The sequence below is a fragment of the Athene noctua genome, chromosome 22, assembly GCF_965140245.1.
Source record: "Athene noctua chromosome 22, bAthNoc1.hap1.1, whole genome shotgun sequence".
Taxonomy (NCBI): Eukaryota; Metazoa; Chordata; class Aves; order Strigiformes; family Strigidae; genus Athene; species Athene noctua.
In genome coordinates this window covers 7,976,217-7,996,697 of record NC_134058.1, presented here as the reverse complement: position 1 = coordinate 7,996,697, position 20,481 = coordinate 7,976,217, and the positions used below count along the sequence as shown (strand labels likewise).

Genomic DNA, 20,481 nt, shown 5'->3' with positions numbered 1-20,481 from the left:
TCTGTGTCCTTTTCATGGATAAGGACTTTGTTCTTTTATGTCAGCTATGTAGCAGTAACCCTCTAGAAAATACTGCTTTTTCTCTTACCTCATTAAATCAGCTTTCACTGATTAACACTTTATAGGATGCTAAATGCAATCGTTTATAAAATTGTTGGTCTTGGTCCTTCAAAAGGGGGGAAAAAGAAAAGAGACATGTTTCTGTGCCAGATCCTGAAATTTTCTTTCAAAATGCCATTGTTGCGAGCAAGAGATAAAGAAAATAGAAAGGCAACAATGAATTTCAAGCAGATATATAAGTTAATGACATTCTGTTGCACTGGTGAGGTAGTTTCTTATATATAATTTGAGAGAAAAAATGCAGGCAAAACATGAGCTAGCATTCTTTAGAAAGCTTGAAAACGAGTTACAGTTTAACAACAGAGGTTGAATATATTTAGAGGATTAAGGATGTAGTGATTCATTGGAGAAAGAATGGAAGGATCGTCCTGAGATGCTAATCGAAAAAGGTTCAAATCCCACTTTCAGTTTATAAAAGATACCTGAAATATTTCTGACATTTTAAATAGAAGACAGATCTGTGATGCAGGAGAGGAGGAGGAAGCACAAGGCAGAAATTGGGTTATTAGGATTCAGGGGACTGAAGTGGGTAATAATTGATTCTGAAGGAACAATCCAAGATAGAAGGCTGGAAAAGAAAAAAAGGTTGAAATGTCCTTCATAAGATGGATAATTAAATTTTTAAATTAACTTTGGCTACCCTGACATATTTAGAATTTTGCAAATACTTTTTAAACATTCAACGTAATCATTCTTGATCTTTCATTTTGCGGACATAACTTAGACATACCGTTCTGGTGCTTGTCTAAATTGGACTACTAAACTATTTGTAATGTTCTTTTAACTTTACCTGTCAGTTTTACTATCTCTTTATTTGAGAGATCACACTAACTTTCTTAGGATATAGAGCCTTTCTCAATTGACATACAAAATGTTTGAAACACTGAAACAAAACGGGCCTTAGCTACTTGAAAGCAGTGTGCTTGTGAAGATAGAAATTCTGTGATTGCAGTAACAATAGCAGTCTCAACAAACAAAAACACCTACTGAAAAATTTAATTTATGCTCCTTGTGTAGGTTCTTAGTATCTTTTGGGGGCCTGCACCCTTGCAGTTTTAAGTATTCTGACATTAGTAATCAAGATGTTTCTTTAGTGTATGCAGCTTTGATGAGAATCGAGTGTAGCAGTCTGATAAAAGCAAATTCCCTCTAAGAGGATGAAATACTTTAGAGCAGCAACAAGAAAACCTTAAATTTTCTGGGTCTTCTCTGGGTTATGCTACCCCTTTTGAAAGCAGCTTCTTACCTCTGGGTCATGCTTTGCACGGAGGCTTTCATGGCTACAGCCCAACTTGCGATGCCATTTTTGCAGAAGGATAATGAGAAGAGCTCCAGGAATTACCAGATTCCAAAACAATTTTTGAAGCTCTTAAGCAAAAATGGAGGAGGGGGAAAAAAGTTAATTATGATGTCCACAAAGTTTTTTTTCTTTACTGAATTTAAAAGAAAAAGAAAAAAACAAATACAAATTAAACGAGGATTCTGCGCTGGAGAGCAGTATTTTTTTTCCTGTGCAGGCAAGATGCTGGTCATGAAAGCCTGATAATGTGATTAAAACAAAATGATTGCTCAGCTTTATTGTATACAAATATAACTTCGGAGTCAAGTAAAATGTTTTTAAGTTCGTCAGTGTTTGCTTGATAGGTTATTGCTGTTTAGTGGAGAAGCAGCCGCAAAAATAAGTTCAGTGCTGATGTGAATGTTTGCATGATTTGCTTTTAGTTGTGCTTGCCCCTTTCTGATGAAGTATTTTTCCCCCTTCCTAAATGCAGGGCTTCAGATAACAGGGAGCGTGCTTATGAACATAGTGCCTATGGACACCATGAGCGGGGGACGGGAGGATTTGATCGGACAAGACATTACGATCAGGATTACTATAGAGATCCTCGAGAGCGGACTTTACAACACGGGCTCTATTATACTTCTCGGAGTCGAAGTCCAAACCGTTTTGATGCTCACGACCCCCGTTACGAACCTAGGGCCCGGGAGCAGTTTACATTGCCCAGTGTGGTACACAGGGATATCTACAGGGATGATATTACACGGGAGGTACGAGGCAGAAGGCCAGAGAGGAATTACCAGCACAGCAGGAGTCGGTCGCCGCATTCGTCCCAGTCCAGGACCCAGTCCCCGCAGCGGCTGGCCAGCCAGGCGTCCAGACCCACCCGCTCCCCCAGCGGCAGCGGATCCAGGAGCAGATCTTCCAGCAGCGACTCCATCAGCAGCAGCAGCAGTACCAGCAGCGACAGGTAAGGTCGCAGTGGGTTGTTGCCCGACCCAAAACCACCATCCCCAGGGGTTTTGTTTTCTGAGGTGTGGCGAGGAGTTGTGAACCCGGTCAGTGAAAGTATAAGACGTTTCATGGCAAAACGTTATTCACTGATGTAGAAATAAACCGGCGTGAAATGTAAAAAGGCTAAGTTGGCACGAAGCAGATCCGAGGGGAATGCTGTGGATGTTGTTAATTATTTTCCATAGTGGATCTGTGCAGCATCCATAAGGCGCTAAGTAGGCAAAGTGGGGGATGTACCAACATGAGGCCTTGGAGACTTGTCCCTGTGTGCTTGCAGAACTGGGTGACACTTTTATTTGCTTAAGTGAGGGAATAAGCAAATTTTAAGGTCAGCCACTTTTTACAGGACACATTGGAAAATATTTTGGGAAATGATGAGTGGTATTCAGTTTCCTCTCGTTCCCTGTTGCTGCTAACATTTAAAAGGTTGATACATTGCCTTTCCATTTTTTCCCCCGTTGCCTCACAGCAAAAATTGTAGAATTAAAAAAAAAAAAAAAATCAAGTTTCCTAGTGATATGCCTGTGTGTTTGGTTCTGTAATAGCTGTGGTAGTTCTGTATTTGTGTGGCTTTATAAACTACATGGCAGCTGGGGGGGGGGGGAATGGCTAGAGGTAATCACCGGATTTCTTTCACTAATTTGAAAATTCGTGTTGAAATGCCTCTCAGATATTTACCTTTCTAACAGTAAATTCACCCTAAGAGTGGAAACCATTGTACCTGTAGGTGTTTTACACTGAGAAGGGTTGGCAGAGTTGGAAGTGTTTCCTTTGCATACCAGTTCTTTGCCAAAACTGAAAATATTCATTAAGTAAATATATTTATCAGTATAATAAATACGTAGTGTTGGATTATTACTGTGAATGGAATTGAACCACTGGTAACTCTCTAATCGAGGTAATTATTCTCATAAGATTTTACTTGCTTGAACATTGGACCTTGTGGAAGGGTTAGACAGGCTGACACTGGGGAGAGTGTGCAGAAGTGAAGATGAGGAAGTTAGTTTCTCCTCATTTCCCCACATACACTCCTGATGTCTAAAGAACTGTGCAAAGATTTATTTGCTTCATTTAATTATTGTTTTCTACTCCTGGATTTAGAAATCCAGGTCCTGTCTTGGCTGGAGAGCAGGCAAGAGAGGCAAGGGGAGAATATGAGATGCCTTTCAGACTGCTTTAAAGGCTTGTTTGTTTATTTCTAACACCTCTCTCTTAAGGAGATCTTAACACTTAGATAAGCACAACCCTTTGTCAAAGATTTTCACACTTACTGCAGCTTAAAAAAATTGGTGAGACTTCCAGAGGTCTCCAAAGAGAAGATGAATTGAAAAGAGGACTGGTTACATTTAAGGTTTAAAAAAAAAAAATCCCAAGCAGGAAAAAAAAAAATAAAAAATCTGTCTTCTGGTGTTCCTTTGCTCTTTGCAGAATGGGTAGAAGGGAGTCCAAGAAACTCGTAATATTTATAAAATGTCATTGTTGGGATGTCAAGATGGGATGAAATACTGCTCTGAATTTGAGAGGACTAAATATGATCCTGCTGGAACAAAGTTTTAAGATGTAATCAGAAGATAAGCAGCATCTGCTGTGCTTTAGCATTTCATTTTCTCGGCAATTTCTAGTTGTTGTAATGGAAAACTAGATGATACTCTGTGAGGAAAGGGAAATAAACATTTTTTTTCTTACTAATACAGTAAATTCAAATTCAGTAGAGCAAGTAATGGAATCTGGTGGATAGTATATTTCATTTTGAAGGCTCGGAAAGAAGTTTTACATATTTCTAAGCAATGAGTCCGCTATTAATAAACATTTAACTGTATCCTTACTTTCTAAAGCAAAACCCCACCTGGCCTTGAAGTCTTTAAAAGCACAAGTGGACTCTTCTGTTTAATTTTTAACACATTTTGAATTTAGTGATATAAATATGTGAACCCCTGGTACCCTGTGGTGAGCAAGAGCTACCTTTGCCCCCTTTTTACTGAGGGGTAAGGTGCTCTCACTTGCTGTCCAGAACACAGACCAGGCAGAAATTTATTTTCATCTCCATATCCTGGGTAGTAAATTCTGGCTGTGTCATCCCTGGATTGATTGATCAAATTCCATATCTATTTTTAATTTCTAGAGCGGGATTTACCTGGAATAACTAAGGACAGTTTGTTATCTGAGAAGAAATTACTTCTTGCAATTTCCGTAGTAGTTCTCGGGGATTTTAGTAAACTGGAGATCTTCTTTATTGTAAGTGGAAATGATTTGGTGATGCTGTGAAATTATTAAGGTCTTTATGACACTGAATTCTTCTGGAATTGTACGTCCTGAAGAACTTTGTCGCTCAAGTCTCGTCCTGTCTGTGTCTCAACTAGCAGGGTGGAAAAGGCAAAAACAAGTGGTGTTCACTTAGAGAGGTGGGTCTCTTACCCACGCTACTGGGAATGTGTGGGGACAAACACTGGAGCCTTCTGAAACTCGTGGGTGTTAAACACATTGTGAGAATTTTGTGCGTGGCACCATCGTCCTTCAGGTGCTGTGAGAAACGAGCAGAAAGGCAGCGAAGGAGAAGTTTGGACTCCACTCCCTGTGGTTTTCAGAGAGCTGTGAAGTAAATACAGCTTTCAATAAATGGAGATTATTTTTCTGGACAGTAATGTGAAGATGCTCTGCAGATTGTTTTAAAAAAACAACCAAAGAAAAACACCCCCAAAAAAGCCTTTATTTCATAAAACTTTGGAGTTGGTTGCATTGGATCTCAGCTAAGCTTCACTTCAAACATGTATTTGGAGGCCTTTACAGGGGATTTGTAACAGGAGCTGCAAAGGAGTAATTTAGAAGATAAGACCAAAAAGAACATGGTAAAAGGAGGGCTTTATTTGTATTTTGTGGGCTCTTGGCAGTTGCAGACCGGGCTGAGGTGGGGAAGCTGGTGGTGCTTTCCACGGGAGCTCCTGTCTCAGGTGCCGTTGCCTGTGTGCGGATCTGAGGGAAGAGTTTGCGTTTTTGACGTTTCTTTAACGTGAGACTGCTTGTTCCCACCCATCTTATGGAAAAGGATCGTTGGGGTTTTTTATCACCTTGAAACGGTAAAAAACTCTTGGAAATGATGCTTGAATTTTCTGCCACCGAAAACCTTTATTTCTCCATTTTGTTGACTGGAATGTGCACCACAAATAATATATTAGCAAACGTATTCTCTCTGCTCTGTCACAGAAGAAGCTGAACGTGTGTGGAAGCTGTGGGACCCCTTAGGAAGCAAACCAGATTTTTTTTTTTTTTTGGTGCCTGTCCCAACCTCCTGAATACCCCGTTTTTTGGTAGAAAACGGTCATTTCTGTGCTGCTTGTCGAGGTGTTCTAATGCGCTAAAAAAAAAAAGTGTGCTTTTTTATTCAGTTTTGTAATGTCAAGTGGCTCGACATGTTTCTTACTGTTCCATGTGTTTGTGATTATTTTTAAAGCTTTGCTGCAGCACTGTACTGAACCACATGGCACTGAGCAGTGGGACATTTTGCTCTTAAAAGCTGGGCATGTGGTGAAGTACCTTGTTGAGAAAGGATTTAGGTCGATGAACGAAATCCAGAATGGGAAAGAGCGAACACAAATGCGTGTGTAAATCTACAGATACTTTTAAAATTTATTTTTTGAGTGCTTATTCAGTTGTATGATGTCGAGGATGCTAGAGGATTTACTAGTTAGATGAATGATTTCCTATAGCTTGTAATGTAAAATAGATCTTGCTCTGGAATTAAAAAAACAAATTCAGCTTAAATGCAAAGTGACTATTTTCACCAGGATTTAGGAGAGCATAGTCATTCCTGTAGTTTGGAATTAAAGCAATGGTAAGAAGTTGCACATATAGAAGTCTGAAATTTTTTTTTTTTTTTCAATAATTGTGATAGGTATACCCTAAAGCTCTAATGAGAAGTGGGCAAGGCTTAAAGTAATGAGAGCTTGATTTTAATTTTAGATTTTTCTGTGATGAAATTCTTTCTGGAGCAGTGAGTTACAGTTGGAAAGGATACATATCTGTTATGTGTCTTAATATTGAACTTGATGATTTTAAGGGTCTTTTCCAACCTAAGTGATTCAATGATTCTAAATAAACAGATGAAAAATACTGCCAAGGGAATTTTAATCATGGGAAAAACAGGCTCCCTGAAACCTCCCATGGAGGCTATGGTGTGTTTTGTTTTGTTGGGGACTTTTAGTCTGTTTAAACAACTGAAGTGAAAGTAGAAATAAGTGAATTTTAGTTTCATTACATAATGCAAACCTTTCCCTACCATTGTCTTCCTCTCCTCTTTTCCGCTTAGTTTGTCTGCCAGCAAGTGATGAATCACTGACTTAGAATGGGATTTAGGGTTTTTGAGTGGGTTGAGAGATGCCTCTGCTGGGGACAGCTGAAAAATCGGAAAGAATGAGGTTAAATGTAGCTGTTCTGTCTTTATTTAAGAATCTGTGAGATGGCCTTTGCTGATGTTAAATAATTCCACATAAATATTGCACTGTAGAGATCACCTGGATATTTTTAATCTCTTCTGGTAGAACGATAGGGTTCAGCACGCTCCTATTTGCATGGGGAAAAGAATTAGGCTAAGATTTAAAAAAAAAAAAAAAAAAAAAAAGCATGGAGTAGGAAGCCTCCCTTTCGATTACCACAAAAGCAACAGTAAATCCTGTAAGAGTCAGGTGAAACACCCAATCTTTACCTTTTGTTCACTAAAGCCCTGTGCTGCTTTGATGTTCTGTCTGTAAAGGGAAATGTGAATTAGGGAAAGGAAAATTAAAAAATCCAACTCAGGTATTCTCATGTTCTTGTTACCGACTGTCGAGCGCTTTCACTTTGTTCTTTCTTGTGTTACTGTTCATGTCAGCCTGTGCTGCTTCTCATCTAAATATAACCTAGACCATCCTCTTAAACTTTTTTTTTTTTACCCTTGGGAGTTATCAAGTTTCTTGAAATGGAGAACAGGCAGAAAATTTTCAGATAGCTTTGAAGAGAGGAGATATTTTTGTGCTGAAGAGATTAAAAAATAGAAAGCAAACCTTTATACACTCCGCCGCAAGAAGCTACCTGTACATGCACGCACACGCACATCTACACATAAGTAGATCCTCCTGTGGAAAAGAAGCAGCAATACATCTCCCGGGCTCCAAGATCTCCTCGCAGCTGGCGAGCAAATGGTGTCTGTGTCCCCTTGGGAAGGGAACCGGCGACAGCCCATCGGTCACCTCAGCCCAGGGGGAGAAGCCGTGCTCCCGCCCGAGCCCCGCCGCCGCCGAGCTGCTGACAGAGCGGCTGGGGGAGGGCGCCAACTCGCATTACCTCATCTGTATACTCTAGAGTAATCTATTAAAAATGTGCGTTGCATAATAGATTTTTATCTCGCTCTGAAAATCCGCCGCTTTAAATCACCTCATAGCCTCTGGTGGCGGCGGGAGCGCGGCCCGGCGCTGTAATGGCGGCCCGGTCGCGGGCAGCGGGGGGGTGTCGGCGGAGACGAGGCGGCCGGGGCCGCGGGGCCGCCTCACCCGGGTGTTTCTGAGGGAAGGGCGGCTGGCCTCCTCGCCGCGGGGCCGTCGCGGGGGGGGGGTGGTGGTGGTGGTGGTGGTGCGGCGAAGGGACCCGCAGCCCCGGGCCGGCGGCCGCCTCAGCGAGCGGCGTGGGGGGGGGGGGGGGGCGGTTGTTTGTGCCCGAGAACCGGTCTGAACCGGCGGGAGCCGGCCGGGCCCGCCGCCGCGCCGCCCTCAGGGCGGGGCCGCCCGCGCCGCCCCTCCGCCGCCCTGGAAACCCGGCGGTTAAAAATACCTCCGCTTTCTACAAAACCTTTTTTTTTTTTTTTTTTCAAATGAAAAAGCCCCAAACCCTAGCGCTGGAACGGCTTTCGCTCTTGCGTGGAGATTTTTTCTCACACAGCGCAGGAAAGCGCCGCGGTTATGCAGTGAAGCAGCAGCGCCTGTGTAAAAGCAACGTCTGAGGGAGCTCACTGGGCTCTCCGTCTCGACCTTTGAGTTTTAGGTCACTTTTTAATTTTGAAATCTTCCTTCAGTACCCGATGCTCTGCCCACTCTAGAAGTTAGCACCACTTTCCCCAAAAAGCCCCCGAAAGGGGAAACTTTGTGGAGCCTGCCCCACATCTTACCACCATCACTGCCGTGATAGAAGGCAGGTAGGACACAGTTGTGAAAAAATAGAATTTTCAGCGTTGCTAGCCCCTCCGAAAGAACCCACCCCTCGTCACTTAGATTAATATACAATAAAATCTTCTAAAACATCATTAAGTGAGGTTTTTTTTTTATTATTTTATACACAATTTTCTTTGCATGCACTGCTCAAAAAAGCATGGACAATTTGCGGCAATTAATAACCCTCCCCCTGTCCCCCGCAGTACTCCCAGTAATGGTAATTGCTGGCTCTAAATGACAAAGCAATTAAGCCTCTTCCTAAATCTGCAGAAGTAGGTGTTTCTCTAAATCTGGTCTGTCAGTCTTTGTTTCTGTAGCGGGGTCCAAAAGCTTAACTACTACTGCTGCTGCTGCTTTTTCAAAGTGTGTTTGATTTCTTTGCCTCTGCAGGCAGAAAAAGATTGCCATCTTTTTCCAAATTGATTTCAGGAAGGGAGTCTTAAAAATGCATTGTGTTGGGGATGGATGCAAAGGGAAGGGGGTCCTAGAGAAGTATCTCTGTTTTGTTACATTTATAACTATACTGATAATCTCAAATTACTATTGTTTTGCATTCTGTTAAAGAGATTTTTTTTTTTAATGCTATAAAGGATGCTTGCAATTAGATCAGAGTCTTTGCTATCAGATTTGAGAATTTCTGGCAGCTAAATCCAGACCCTCGTGTGAACTTGCCTTATCCTCTGCTGCAGGAGGAGGACCTGGCATGTTTTAAAAATAACATTTCTAAGTCACCTGTGGACAGCTGCAGGTCTGTGGGAGCCGGTATCTGGTGTGAGGTTTGGCAATTTCAGCTCTTCCTAACCTTTTTTAGGAACAATGGGAAAAAACTGAGCTGTATGGGAGGTATTGCGCCCACCAGTGTCAGGGGAGATGTTCTCCTGAGTTTTGCTGGTTTGGGGCCGTTCGTTAAGCCCACGGGAGCTGCTAAAAATTGATTTTCTTCCTGTGGGCGTGCTGCAGCCCAAGGAAGGTCTGGTGTTTTTGGTGGATTGAGTTTGACTTTGGGGTTGTGCGCGTGTGTGTTGACAAAATGGTCACTTCTAATGGTGTTTCTAAGGCTTTGATTTCCTTCCCAGTATTTTGCTTAATCATCTTGAGTAGGCTGAGGGAAGGAATTAGCTGAGGTCAGGGAAGTTGAAGCTGCCTGTGCTACTTCTCTGAAGCCAGGCTTAGTCTGAGGGATCCTGAAGGCAGGAAGAAATCTGCCTCCTGTTCTCTTCTGCTCTATGCCAAAAGAGCAGAGCAAAATCAAACCCCGAAAAAGCCAAACAAAACAGGGAAACAGTGTAGTGCAATAGGCTGTGTTGGGTGCCTCCCTCTGCATGAATGGTCCAGATTCTCCTTCAAGAGAAATAAAACTCATATGTGAATCACGGCTAAAATAGATTAGAGGGATCATGGTGTAGAAGTGCCTGCTTGTCTGCACTGATGATGAGGGGAGTCTAGACAGCTCAGATGGAGACACATACATTATAGGCAGCAAAAGGTGGGGGAGAGGATTCCCGTCCTAAAGACCTTTGGAAAATAGGCAATTTAATAATTACTAATGAATATTCACGTGGAGGGATTAATAGTAAAAGAGGAAGGCTGTATTGAGTGCTTCCTGAAAAAATTCCAGTCGTTACGATGATCAAAGGAAAAATCCAGCCGCTGCCTGTGTTCAGTCATACAGTTTCCATTAAAGCGTGGGTGGAGCATCCCTTCACATCTTAAAGGTCGGACTTTTGCAAATACAGCGTTTTGGCTTTTTTTTTTTTTTTTTCCCCAAAAGAGGATGTTTCTGGCTCTGCCACAGGCATGGATGCGGGTACTGTAATATCTTTGGGAGGAGAACCTTCCCCTTAAAACCTAAGGGTTGGGAGGACAGCTCTCTCCAAAGTGTGTTTGTGAGACCTGGGCATTCACCTTAAAACCAGCTTTAGGTAGAACATTCTGTACTTAAACTAAGGCCACAAGGATGTGAATTAACAGTAAACAAACCTTACCGGGGGAAAAAAAAAGAGAATATCATGCCTTATCTTTGCCCATTGAATTAACTGTGTAACTGATGCACTTAGGTTTGCCCTTAAAGTCCAGACATCAAGCGTAGTCCGTCTGCGACGTTGCAAGTGCCGAAACCACTAATGATGGTATCAAGGTTTTAAGCGTGAAAGCTTCTTAGCGAGAGATTAGATATCCCTCTCCAGATCATTATGGTCAGCTGGTGATGCCGCTCAGAGAGGAGAATGCAGCACGTTTACGAGTGGAAAATCACAGACTCAAAGTGAGGACTTTGATGTTGTATAGAGGAGACACAATTTGTATGTGCCAGGACGTAGTCCTCATTTTTCAGAATCTTTAAGGGAAGGAAAAGCTGAGTTTCCAAAGGGAGGAAGAGGGAGATGTGCACTGTGTAGAGGCCGTATTACTGACAACCTTGCATTATTAAGTGCCTACTACAAGAACAAAAATAGCACTTTTGGTGGGTGTGGCATTAAGAAACCAGACTTCTCTGCGAATCCGTCCTTCTTGCAAGAATCCTGGGACAAAGGTAGAGGAGCTATTCTCTCCTTTCCTGATGCTCGCTGAGTTTCAGAAACAAACACTGCATCTCATTCCAGCCACGAGTCCTCTCTCCTGTTTGGAGGAATGAGACATGGAGCCTTTCAAACACTTTCCTTTGAAAAATATTCAGGGTTCAGTGTGCAGTTGCTTTATTTAGCTCTAAGCAATGGTTTTGGCTAGAAGACACCTAGAAATCTGGGATGGCAGCAAAAGTACCTTTTGGAGAATCCTTCCTACAAGAGGGAAGTGGTTTTAAGGGCCATCACTTCATTTCTTCCACAGTTGCTTTGTATTTTCCACGTTTGCCCAGAAATCATCATTTTTATATCTGGGGAAAAATACAAAAGCCTCATCAAACATTTGAGAAAGGGGAATAATTAAGGCACTTCTCCAGCAGATCCTGGCAACAACAGCATTCACGAATTTTATTATCTTCCGTCCGTTTGAGCATAGAAAGCTTTTCGAGTGCGATAACATGTGAAAGAAAGGCACTGTTCTCCTGAAAGTGAATTCCCAAGAATGAACAGCACCGGGTCCCCATGGACAAATGGTGCCGGGCTGGGCTGATGGAGAGATGCAAAGTGCCCTACTTATTCCGGCTGCTACAGGTTTGACCTCCTTGTATCATCTGACACCTCGTTTGGTAAGAGGTTGCTGCAAGATCTCAAACCCTCAAATTATGTAAGATTTACACAGTTGCTTTGAAGTTAGTCCCTCCCTTCAATGTTTGTTTACTGCCTGGTATGTCCTGTTGTCTGGATTGTGAAGGATGCATAGTCACAGAAAGGAAGCTATCGGGTTAGTACAAATTTTCTATTCCTCTTGGTTTTCTAAACGTGTGTGGGGCTGTGTTTATCCCTGTTTTGGAGTCTGGGAATACGCTGAAGACATCCTGCCCTGGTCAGGACTTTGCTGGGTAGATGTTGGCTTGTAAATTTGCTGTTTGTTTGTTTTGAGGCGGAGGGAAATGAGGAATGGCTGGTTGTGTTGTTAGAGGAGAAACAAATAGATGCTATCTAAAAGTTATTTCAGAAGGAGTTTATGTTGGTTTTACTTTTTAATATGCAGTTTCCCTGTAACTTCTAGAAATCACGTGTGAAAAAAGATGCTTAATTAATACTGTATGTGTGGCTTACAGACTGTGCCTTGCTGCACTGCTATGGTTTGGAGGTTTTAGAGTCTGCTTTCCGTAAGCACTAAATCCCGTAAGGGAAGCACGCAGGTGGGGCACGTAGGCTTTGTGTGTGGGAATTCCTCAGAGGACTTTTCTGCTGTCCTATAATCTCCAGCGTACCAGCTGAATTGCCTCATGCTACTCCTCCTTTCCCAGCCCTGGTAACTATGTGCTGCTGCTGCCATGTGGCATGGAGGCCAGGGATATAAAGGCAAGTCAGTCTGGGGAGTTGTGAGCACGTAAGGCATTTTTCTTTTGCATTTTTCCCTACTTTTGCATTTTCCCACAAATACCCAAGTCCTCACCCTTGCTTTACGGTCCTTGGTGTGATGGAACTGTCCCGGGATTTTTTGGGAAGGAGAGTCTCTGGACTTCTGACCACGTGGAGGTTTAATCACTAAGTGATAACAAATACTGCTAAATTAAATTACAGTAAGGGTGCTTTTCAGAAGTTACTCTTAAGAGATGAACATGAGGACTAATCTGTCATATGATACTGCTTTTGTGTTTGGTTTTTTTTTTTTTTTTTTAATTTTTAAGGCTGGAATACTCTATATAGTTGCTTCACAAGTGTAAAAACACATTTTTGCCACCAACGTGATGTACATTCACTAGGCTGTGGCACTTTACCTGTTTCATATAAAGATTGTATTTTTGATTTTATTTCATGACTTAAGTGTTTTCTACCCATGCGAAATTGCACAGAAAGTTCTACTTTTAGTTGTATTTTTATTTGCATGTGGGCAGAAAATGAAGTAATTCCCAAATATAGTCCTAGCCAAGAGATCCATCTGTTCTCTGCATTTTTAAATGGCAAATTAATCCTTAGCATACAACTCATCAAATGTCTTCTCTTTTATAATGTATGCTGCCTGAGATCACAGAAATGACATTTTTTTTCCCAGGCCTTCCATTTTAAGTAGTCCTTTACGTGAGAATAACAGCTACCGTTCCAGTTTGACAAAGCGCTTGTGTGAATCTTCCAGTTGCTGTAGTTGGCATAAAAAAGGGTATTTAAAAAAGCCTCCAAAATTATTCTTCCCTTCATCTCTTTGGTGTTTCTTTCAAAGGCAATAGAAGGTGCAAGGCTATAGGAATTTTGTTTGAAAAACACCCTTAATAAATGTACTTATTTCTGATGGAGATATAGAGTCGCTCTGTCCATTTTCCTTTAGATTTTGCCCTTTTGACAATGTTTAGAAGTACTAAACTTCCACAGCGTTATCTGCCATAAATGGAATTTCTATATTAAGCTTTGCATGTTCCCAATTTTACTTAAGAGGCATTGTTTATCAGCTCTGTATCTTGGCATGCCTTTCATCACGACTCCCATCCGAAGAACAATTCTATTTGTTTATAAGAGAGCATGCACCGTTTCAAAACCGCTCCAAATTGAGAATTTCAACAAATGGCATTTTGTGTAATGTTAAAAAAACCAGTGCCTTGAAGAGGGAGGTGATGATCTCACCCACCTTTTGGCAGGGCAGAGCACAAGGTTAGGGGCTTGCTGCCCACACAGGCAGGGAGAGCGGCCGCGGGGAGCAGAAGGTAAGGAGCAGCCAAGGGTGGAGTCGATGGGGCACGTGTGGGGCCAGATGGCAGACAAATGAGAGCTGTCAGGGATGTAGGGCATAAAAACAGTGCCAGCTTGGGTGTTTTTAAGGCAAGGTGTGATGATTTTCTAAAACGTGAAGACGGAATTAATTCTGCAGGTCTGTTTGCCGTGATCTACCAGCAGCTTTATGTTAAAAAAACATTTATACCTCTGCAAGACTGAAATAACCCGGGGATGAATCAGAGCTGGTGCTTTTTTGGTTTTAGCTTATGTATGAAAAAGGCTTTTCTTCTGAAAAATGTCCAGTTCTCAACATGATGTCAGTATAGTTAAGTCCGAATGCTTTTATAATTGTATTAAGAAGTGTTTATTCCCAGGAAATCATTTGACAGTGCTTTTAAGGACAAAAGAAGTTGCTTTTTACTCCTGAAGTAAACATGTAGTAGCATACTTGGATACAGTAGTGATTGTATTTAAATGGCGTTTCACTCTCCTGGCTTATAGACAGTACTTGGAGTAGGGTTTTAGTTTGTTTTTATTAAGATGCATAGTAGATCCCTTCATGAAAGCAGTGCAGTTGTTGTTTAGGAGACTGCCTTTAAATGTTACTTTCTTGGTATTTTGAAAAGATTTGGCCTCCCACGAGCCAGGATATCGAGTTCCTCAGCCTGCTCCCTCAGTGATTCATTGAATGACCTTGGGCAAAGCCCTTGGCCTCTTCTTACCTTATATTTCCATCTGCAGTGCAGGGATGTTAAGACATACCTACCTCTTGAACTAAGCTACTTCTTTTTTTTTTTTTTTTTTAAAGATTTCATATGCTGTGAGGTGACAGTTGCAAAATACTAATTTAGATTGTCTGCAGATAGCTGGAAAAAGCTGTTTACTTTAACAGTATTACGCTAATTTTGGCCAAAGGGTTGAAAGCAATTTTTCTTCTAGACTGAACAAGCCATTCCTCCGTCGTAGTGGTGAACTCTGCCCCACCATTTTCTTTTAAAAGCCACTGCAATCGCAGGCTTATTGGTGCTGGCAGCCTTGAGTGGCAGCTCTTCTGCTGGAAAGCCCTGGTGGGGCTTGAAATAATTTGGCTGAAGCCCCATGTCGTCGGAGGAGGTGGGAGTTTGGGGTGGCTGCAGTGGGACTTCTCAGAGGGGCTGCTTCTTGACCCAAGGCTTTCCTTGATGAAGGTAATGTTGAAAAATAGAGGCTCTTTGGGCTCGTGCATTCTCACACCCACCCTCTTTCTTCCCTCTTTGCATCGGTGGAGGTTTAATAGTGGGAAAGCTACGCCAAAGAGCTGGCTTTGTACTTCACCCTCAAGGCCTCGATGACTTTAATCTTTCCCAGCACTGAGCTCCGTCACCGTGGCCGTTTGCTGAGAAAGCATTTCCTCTGGCTTCCCAGAGTTTCATTTCTGAGCGTGAGCGGTCCCAACGTTCCATGGGAGCATCCGTGTTTTGAAAAGGTGGTGGCTGGGGAGGCAGGCAACTCCAGCTGCTCCCAGGTTCAACAACAAGCCCATCCATGGCTGAGTTAACAGCCAGCGCAGGGAGCAGGGGGCTTAACTAGCGTCTTCCTGGCGGTAGTAAGCTGCTGTGGTTGCTGAGTCAGCTGTTTGCTATGTAGATAGGCTGATGTGTTTGTAACCAAGACATTTTATTTTCTTCCAGCTTAGTGTTTTTTATTCTTGGCTGCACGAAGTTCAGGCCTGAGGACAGAGAGAAGTAGGTCGAGGAGCAAGGTGGTAACAACCGACTGTGGGTTGGGCACAGTCTCCATCAGCCAGACAGGGATTAATATAAACATACATATTTTTAGTGATCGTAATGGATTATTCAGTTGCAGGGAAGAATTAAAAGGACCTCACGGCTGTCTTGAAGCTCTCAGAGCATGTGGTGGCTCCAGGAAAGGTGGTTCTGGGAGTGGGAGTAGTCCTCTGTCCTTCTGAACAATGTCTTCATCTTTTCCATGATTCATTTCAGCCTGCTGTTTCTCATCAAAGATCAGGTGTCAGACATCATGAAAAAATAACTAAAGTAAATATATTAGTATGGCCTGTCACAGAAATGTAAATGTGATGTTAATAAGCCAGTCACTGGACGTGGGTTAAATGTATAGTAAATATTATCTCGAGACTGTATCTTAAAAAAATTTCTAGTCAACGACTAAAAAAATACTGCAAACAGCCCGTGTTAGTTGGCCAGCTGAAAGACATTGAGTTGTCATGGTTGTATTGCTTTCCCATGGCCTTTAAACATCATTTAATGTCATTTCTTTCGATTTAGGATTCCAGCTCAGCAGGAGATTTAAGTCTCCTTTCTGGGCGTGGTAAAACAGAAGAAGTTAAGGGAAAGAGGATGTCCTAATTCCACTTGTCTGCAGTATTTCATGACTTCTCTTCAGAGCAGTAAATGTTTTTTTTGTTTTATTTTTTTTTTTTAATTTGTTGTGTGCTTTTTGTGACTGGTTTCCACTTCCATGCAGTAGGTTGGGTTTTTGTTTTTGTTTGTTTTTTTTTTTTTCCCCTGCAGTAGATTGTTTTATCATAGCAGTGTGTTGTTAAATACTTCAGTGTGTGACATGTTCCTTGGGTGGCAAGTTCTCAGTGCCTTGAAAGGGTGCCAAGAATGTCATGCTGTTGCATCCCGGCGTGCTTTTCACCATGAGCTCCAGAGGTACGGGAGGCCTGGGTGATGGGCACAGGGTAATTACAGCAAGAGAACATTAGGTGTAGCCCTCTGCTCCCCAGCTTGCTTTCTCCACCCTTTCACACCGAGCAGTCAGCATCTGCTAGATACTGATTTAAAATGTAAAGCCTTGTTATGAAATGGAAGAACAGGGTTCAAGGTCTTTGTGGTAAGTGCCTGTGGGCTGAGCCCCTTCAGCTGCTCACCTGCAGTCTGCAGAATATGGTAACGACTTGTTACCTCTTGATCTCTTCATACAAACAAACTTTAGATGTTTGACTGAGTTTTATGATACCTTTAACTTCAGGTTCAACAGCTCCTTTTAACTAGGAAAAAAACCGCCCCTGTATTTATTTCCACAGATGTGAGAAATTATTTTTTTTTCCTTACAAATACACTGATGTGGACTGGTATTATGCAGGATGCATTGTGCGTAGAAAACTACCTTCTGCTCACTTGCATATTTAGATCAGCGTTGGAATCAACTCCCGACAAAAAGCTGCTAACCCTCTGCCCAGACCTCTTGAATTTTCATCGTGGTTATTCCTCCCTGAATGTGGCAGAGCAGTCATTCAGATTGCTGGAATAACCTGGTGCTGTCTGAGTTTTGTGGGAAGGGGTGGAAGAACTCGCTGTTCTTATTACAGTACATGTAATTTGATGTGTGTTTTTTGACCTGCACATGTGTAGAGAGTGGAGGAAATTCTGGTTAAATACCTTTTTAGATTCATGTAGTATTTAGTAGTAGGGCAGAAATAGCAGCCTGTAATAGACCTGTGCATATATTATTTCAATATATCATTTTTCATGCAGAAAAGCAGTCCAAGTGTTTCACAGGCAGAGATCCTTTAATCTATAGCTAGAATGGAATATGGTGCATTTTTTAAGGGTTTTCTTTTTTAAGCAGTTAGCATCATATTTTTTTGCTGGATGTTGGATGGCAGTAATCAGGTCTTTTAAATTCTTTTTTTCCAAGCAACGCATTGGTGCATTCTGGATACTTTCACCGATTTTCTGGTGCTGTTTTCCCAGGTCCAAGAAATCTAACTGGCAGTTTGTTTCCTAAGCCTGTTACTGATATATAAAGTATCACAAGGATTTGTATCTTCTAGGTAGAGCTGAGCATACAGCGCTCTTGCTAGCTGCCTTTTGCAGCTGGTGCTTTTTGCATAGAGATCATCTACAGTGACTTAACTTGGATCTGGAAAGGGAGGGATGAGAAAAAAAAGGGTTCCTGTTGCTTCTGTTCAGAGATGACTGTACGTTAACTTTGGATTTCCTGACCTGACTTGGGAATCTGCTGCTGACATCAGCCGTGAGAATAACCTGCCGTCAGCTGGGACTGGTGCTGCAGGAGGTTGTCCTGAATAGATCTGTCTAGGAGATAATCTTTACTTGGAGATTATTTTGACAGGGTATTGAATCATAGCTGATCTAGGCAGAGTTCCTGATTTCAGTTAATTTTGGCAGGAAAAGAAATAATCACTCTGCATATTTCTGTAAAAGGAATCCTGGATCATTTACCAGTTCTAGTTAAACATTTTTTGAAGGCAACTATTTAAAAAAAAAAAAAAAATTACTCATTTTTGCTTTTTTCCCTGCTGAAACTTGGCATATTGCCTTGAAAAATGAAAAAGGTTTCAACCAGTTTTAGGTGGCTTGATTTTTAACTTGCTCCAACAATCAGAGGCTGTTTTTGTTTTACTGTTTCTTAAACCTGAAGTTTGGCAGCACATCGCCCGCAGTGTCTGTTAATGCTTCTTCTTTCTGCTTTATTTTCCATGAAGGCTGCGCTGTTTCCTGCTTGCCGTAACCAGGGTAGTCACCAGCCTTGCAGCTGACTCACCGTTCTCAAATCAATTCACAGAAATGACAATTGTCCCACATTTTAAAATTGCAAAAGGGTAGGGCAGGTTGTGAGATCCCTTGATTCAGCGCAGCTGCCATTGACGAAAAGCAGCGGGTATCCTGTTACATCGACTGGTTTGGAGTCTCTCTTTTATCTCCTTTTTGCTGGGGAACAAAGAGAACGGCTCGCTTTGTATTCTTCACTCAAGTGCTTTCATTTTTCATACATAAAGGAGCGTAACTTCATAGTTAGTTACTAGAACTGCAAAATGCAATTACTTGAAAATGAGGTATTTCTGTGGAAATGAGGACTGGTTATATAGGATGCCTACACCAGGATTTGAAATGTCATCTTTGCAGTTAGAAAAGGAAAATTCTCTGTGCCAAATTAGCCTGCAGCGTGCTGAAACTGGGCATATTTGGGGCTCATTTTTGTGATCTGAACCCCATTGCCAAATTCTTACGTGTTGAGTCTTTGGGACTCAGCCAATATGGATAAAACTTAGACTGTATTACAAGCAGATTTTATCTTGATTAATAGAAAATGAGATACATAGATAAATACCATGAGTAAGAACACACTCATCCTTATATACTTGTAGACAATTAGAAGGCGGCAGGTTAATATTTTTATAGGGCTTGTAAACTAATCTTTAGTAGTAGAGTGCGTATGTAAGAGAAGGATTTCATGTCCACCTCGTTATTAAATAAGAACAGTCTCCTTTATAGTTCAGGCTTTCCATCTGATTTTGCTGACAGTAAAAGCAAAAATCTCTATTGTACATTGCTGTGATGCCATGATAAAAGCCGGAATGAAACTGATTTTAGAAGCTATCTGGACTGGACAAAAGAACATCTGAAATCTGTCCTGGTTAACTGCTCAAGTTCTTCATAAATGAGCAGACGTCACCAGAAAAAGTCTGCAAACCACCAAAGAGGCAACTGAAGCTGTAAGCCCAAGATGTTTAAAAAAGCAAATTCCCAGCACAGGCTCCCTCTCCGTGCAACGCGTGTGTTGTGACAGCTCAGGAGATTAGTTTTTCTGTGTGCTGGCATTCTGCTCTGCTGAGTTTACATGGATGTTGAAGAGCAGGTTTTCCCGTGTAGGGAAAAGGCTGTGTGCCAGAGCACGCTCTGCTTCTGGAAAAAATCATCGTGGGCTTAATACTGTTAGTGGAAGTGCGAAATTAAGTTACAAAGCCATTTTCTTTATGCTGTTTTTGGCCTGCTTCAAGACCTATTGATTACTTGAAATACTTTCAAGAAGGAGGTTATCAGAGCTCTTGTTTTAACCTGTTATATTCACATGTTAGACTTTCCCTAGCTTGTTTTTCTTAAAAGCCTTTTGAGCTAACTTTTCACTCAAAGAATTTTTAATAACGTATTTTCTGCAAGTTGGCAAAGGACAGTTGTTTTCAAAATTACTCACAGGGAAAAGGAAAGCCATATTCTCATTTTAATATTCTGGGAACATACCCTTGTGCAGTTTACATGGTTTAGTTTCCTATATTTTTAAAGCCAGAGTAATTGAAAGGGAGTTCTGTTTTTCTGCTTGAGACTACATATAATTCACTGTCAAATGCTTTATTTTGATTCTGCTGTGTGCTGTAACTGGATGACACAGCAGCTATAATTAACTCTTCCATCATTCTCCTATTCACTGAACATAAAACCTTTGACTTACTTTTGAATTATTATATCCACATTTCTTCAGTTGGAAAAGTGACGAGGCTTTCCCTAAAGAAAGGAGAATTGTTCTTGCTACCATTTTTTCCGCTTTCTAAAAACAGAGTCAGGAAATACTTCCCCCCCCCCCCCCCCCTTGGAATGTTCTGAGAAAGTCTTGATTTGCTTAGGGACATATATCCCTAAAACTCCCTGGGGAAGTGGCAATTGTCAGCAGGATCTTTGTTTCCCAAAGTTGCATGGAATTCAAACCCCTGTCGTAGAATTTATCACCCTGTTAGATTGCTGTTTCATTGCTTGTATGTCTTACAGTATTACCCCGAGATTATCTTTTTTTCCCCAGTGGAATGCTGTGATTTTAACAGTATGCTCCATATTTTAAACATCCTCATTTA

At 41.7% G+C, this 20,481-nt stretch overlaps 1 protein-coding gene across 5 annotated transcripts in view; it reads left to right on the top strand.

Moving 5' to 3' along the window:
• SPEN (spen family transcriptional repressor) overlaps window positions 1-20,481 on the top strand; it is a 71,592-nt gene that overhangs the window by 23,799 nt on the left and 27,312 nt on the right. For all 5 annotated transcript variants that reach the window (XM_074925032.1, XM_074925034.1, XM_074925033.1 and 2 more), the window contains exon 3: window positions 1,893-2,369. In XM_074925032.1, the coding sequence (XP_074781133.1) occupies window positions 1,893-2,369 (477 nt within the window). The remainder of the gene's footprint in view (window positions 1-1,892; window positions 2,370-20,481) is intronic.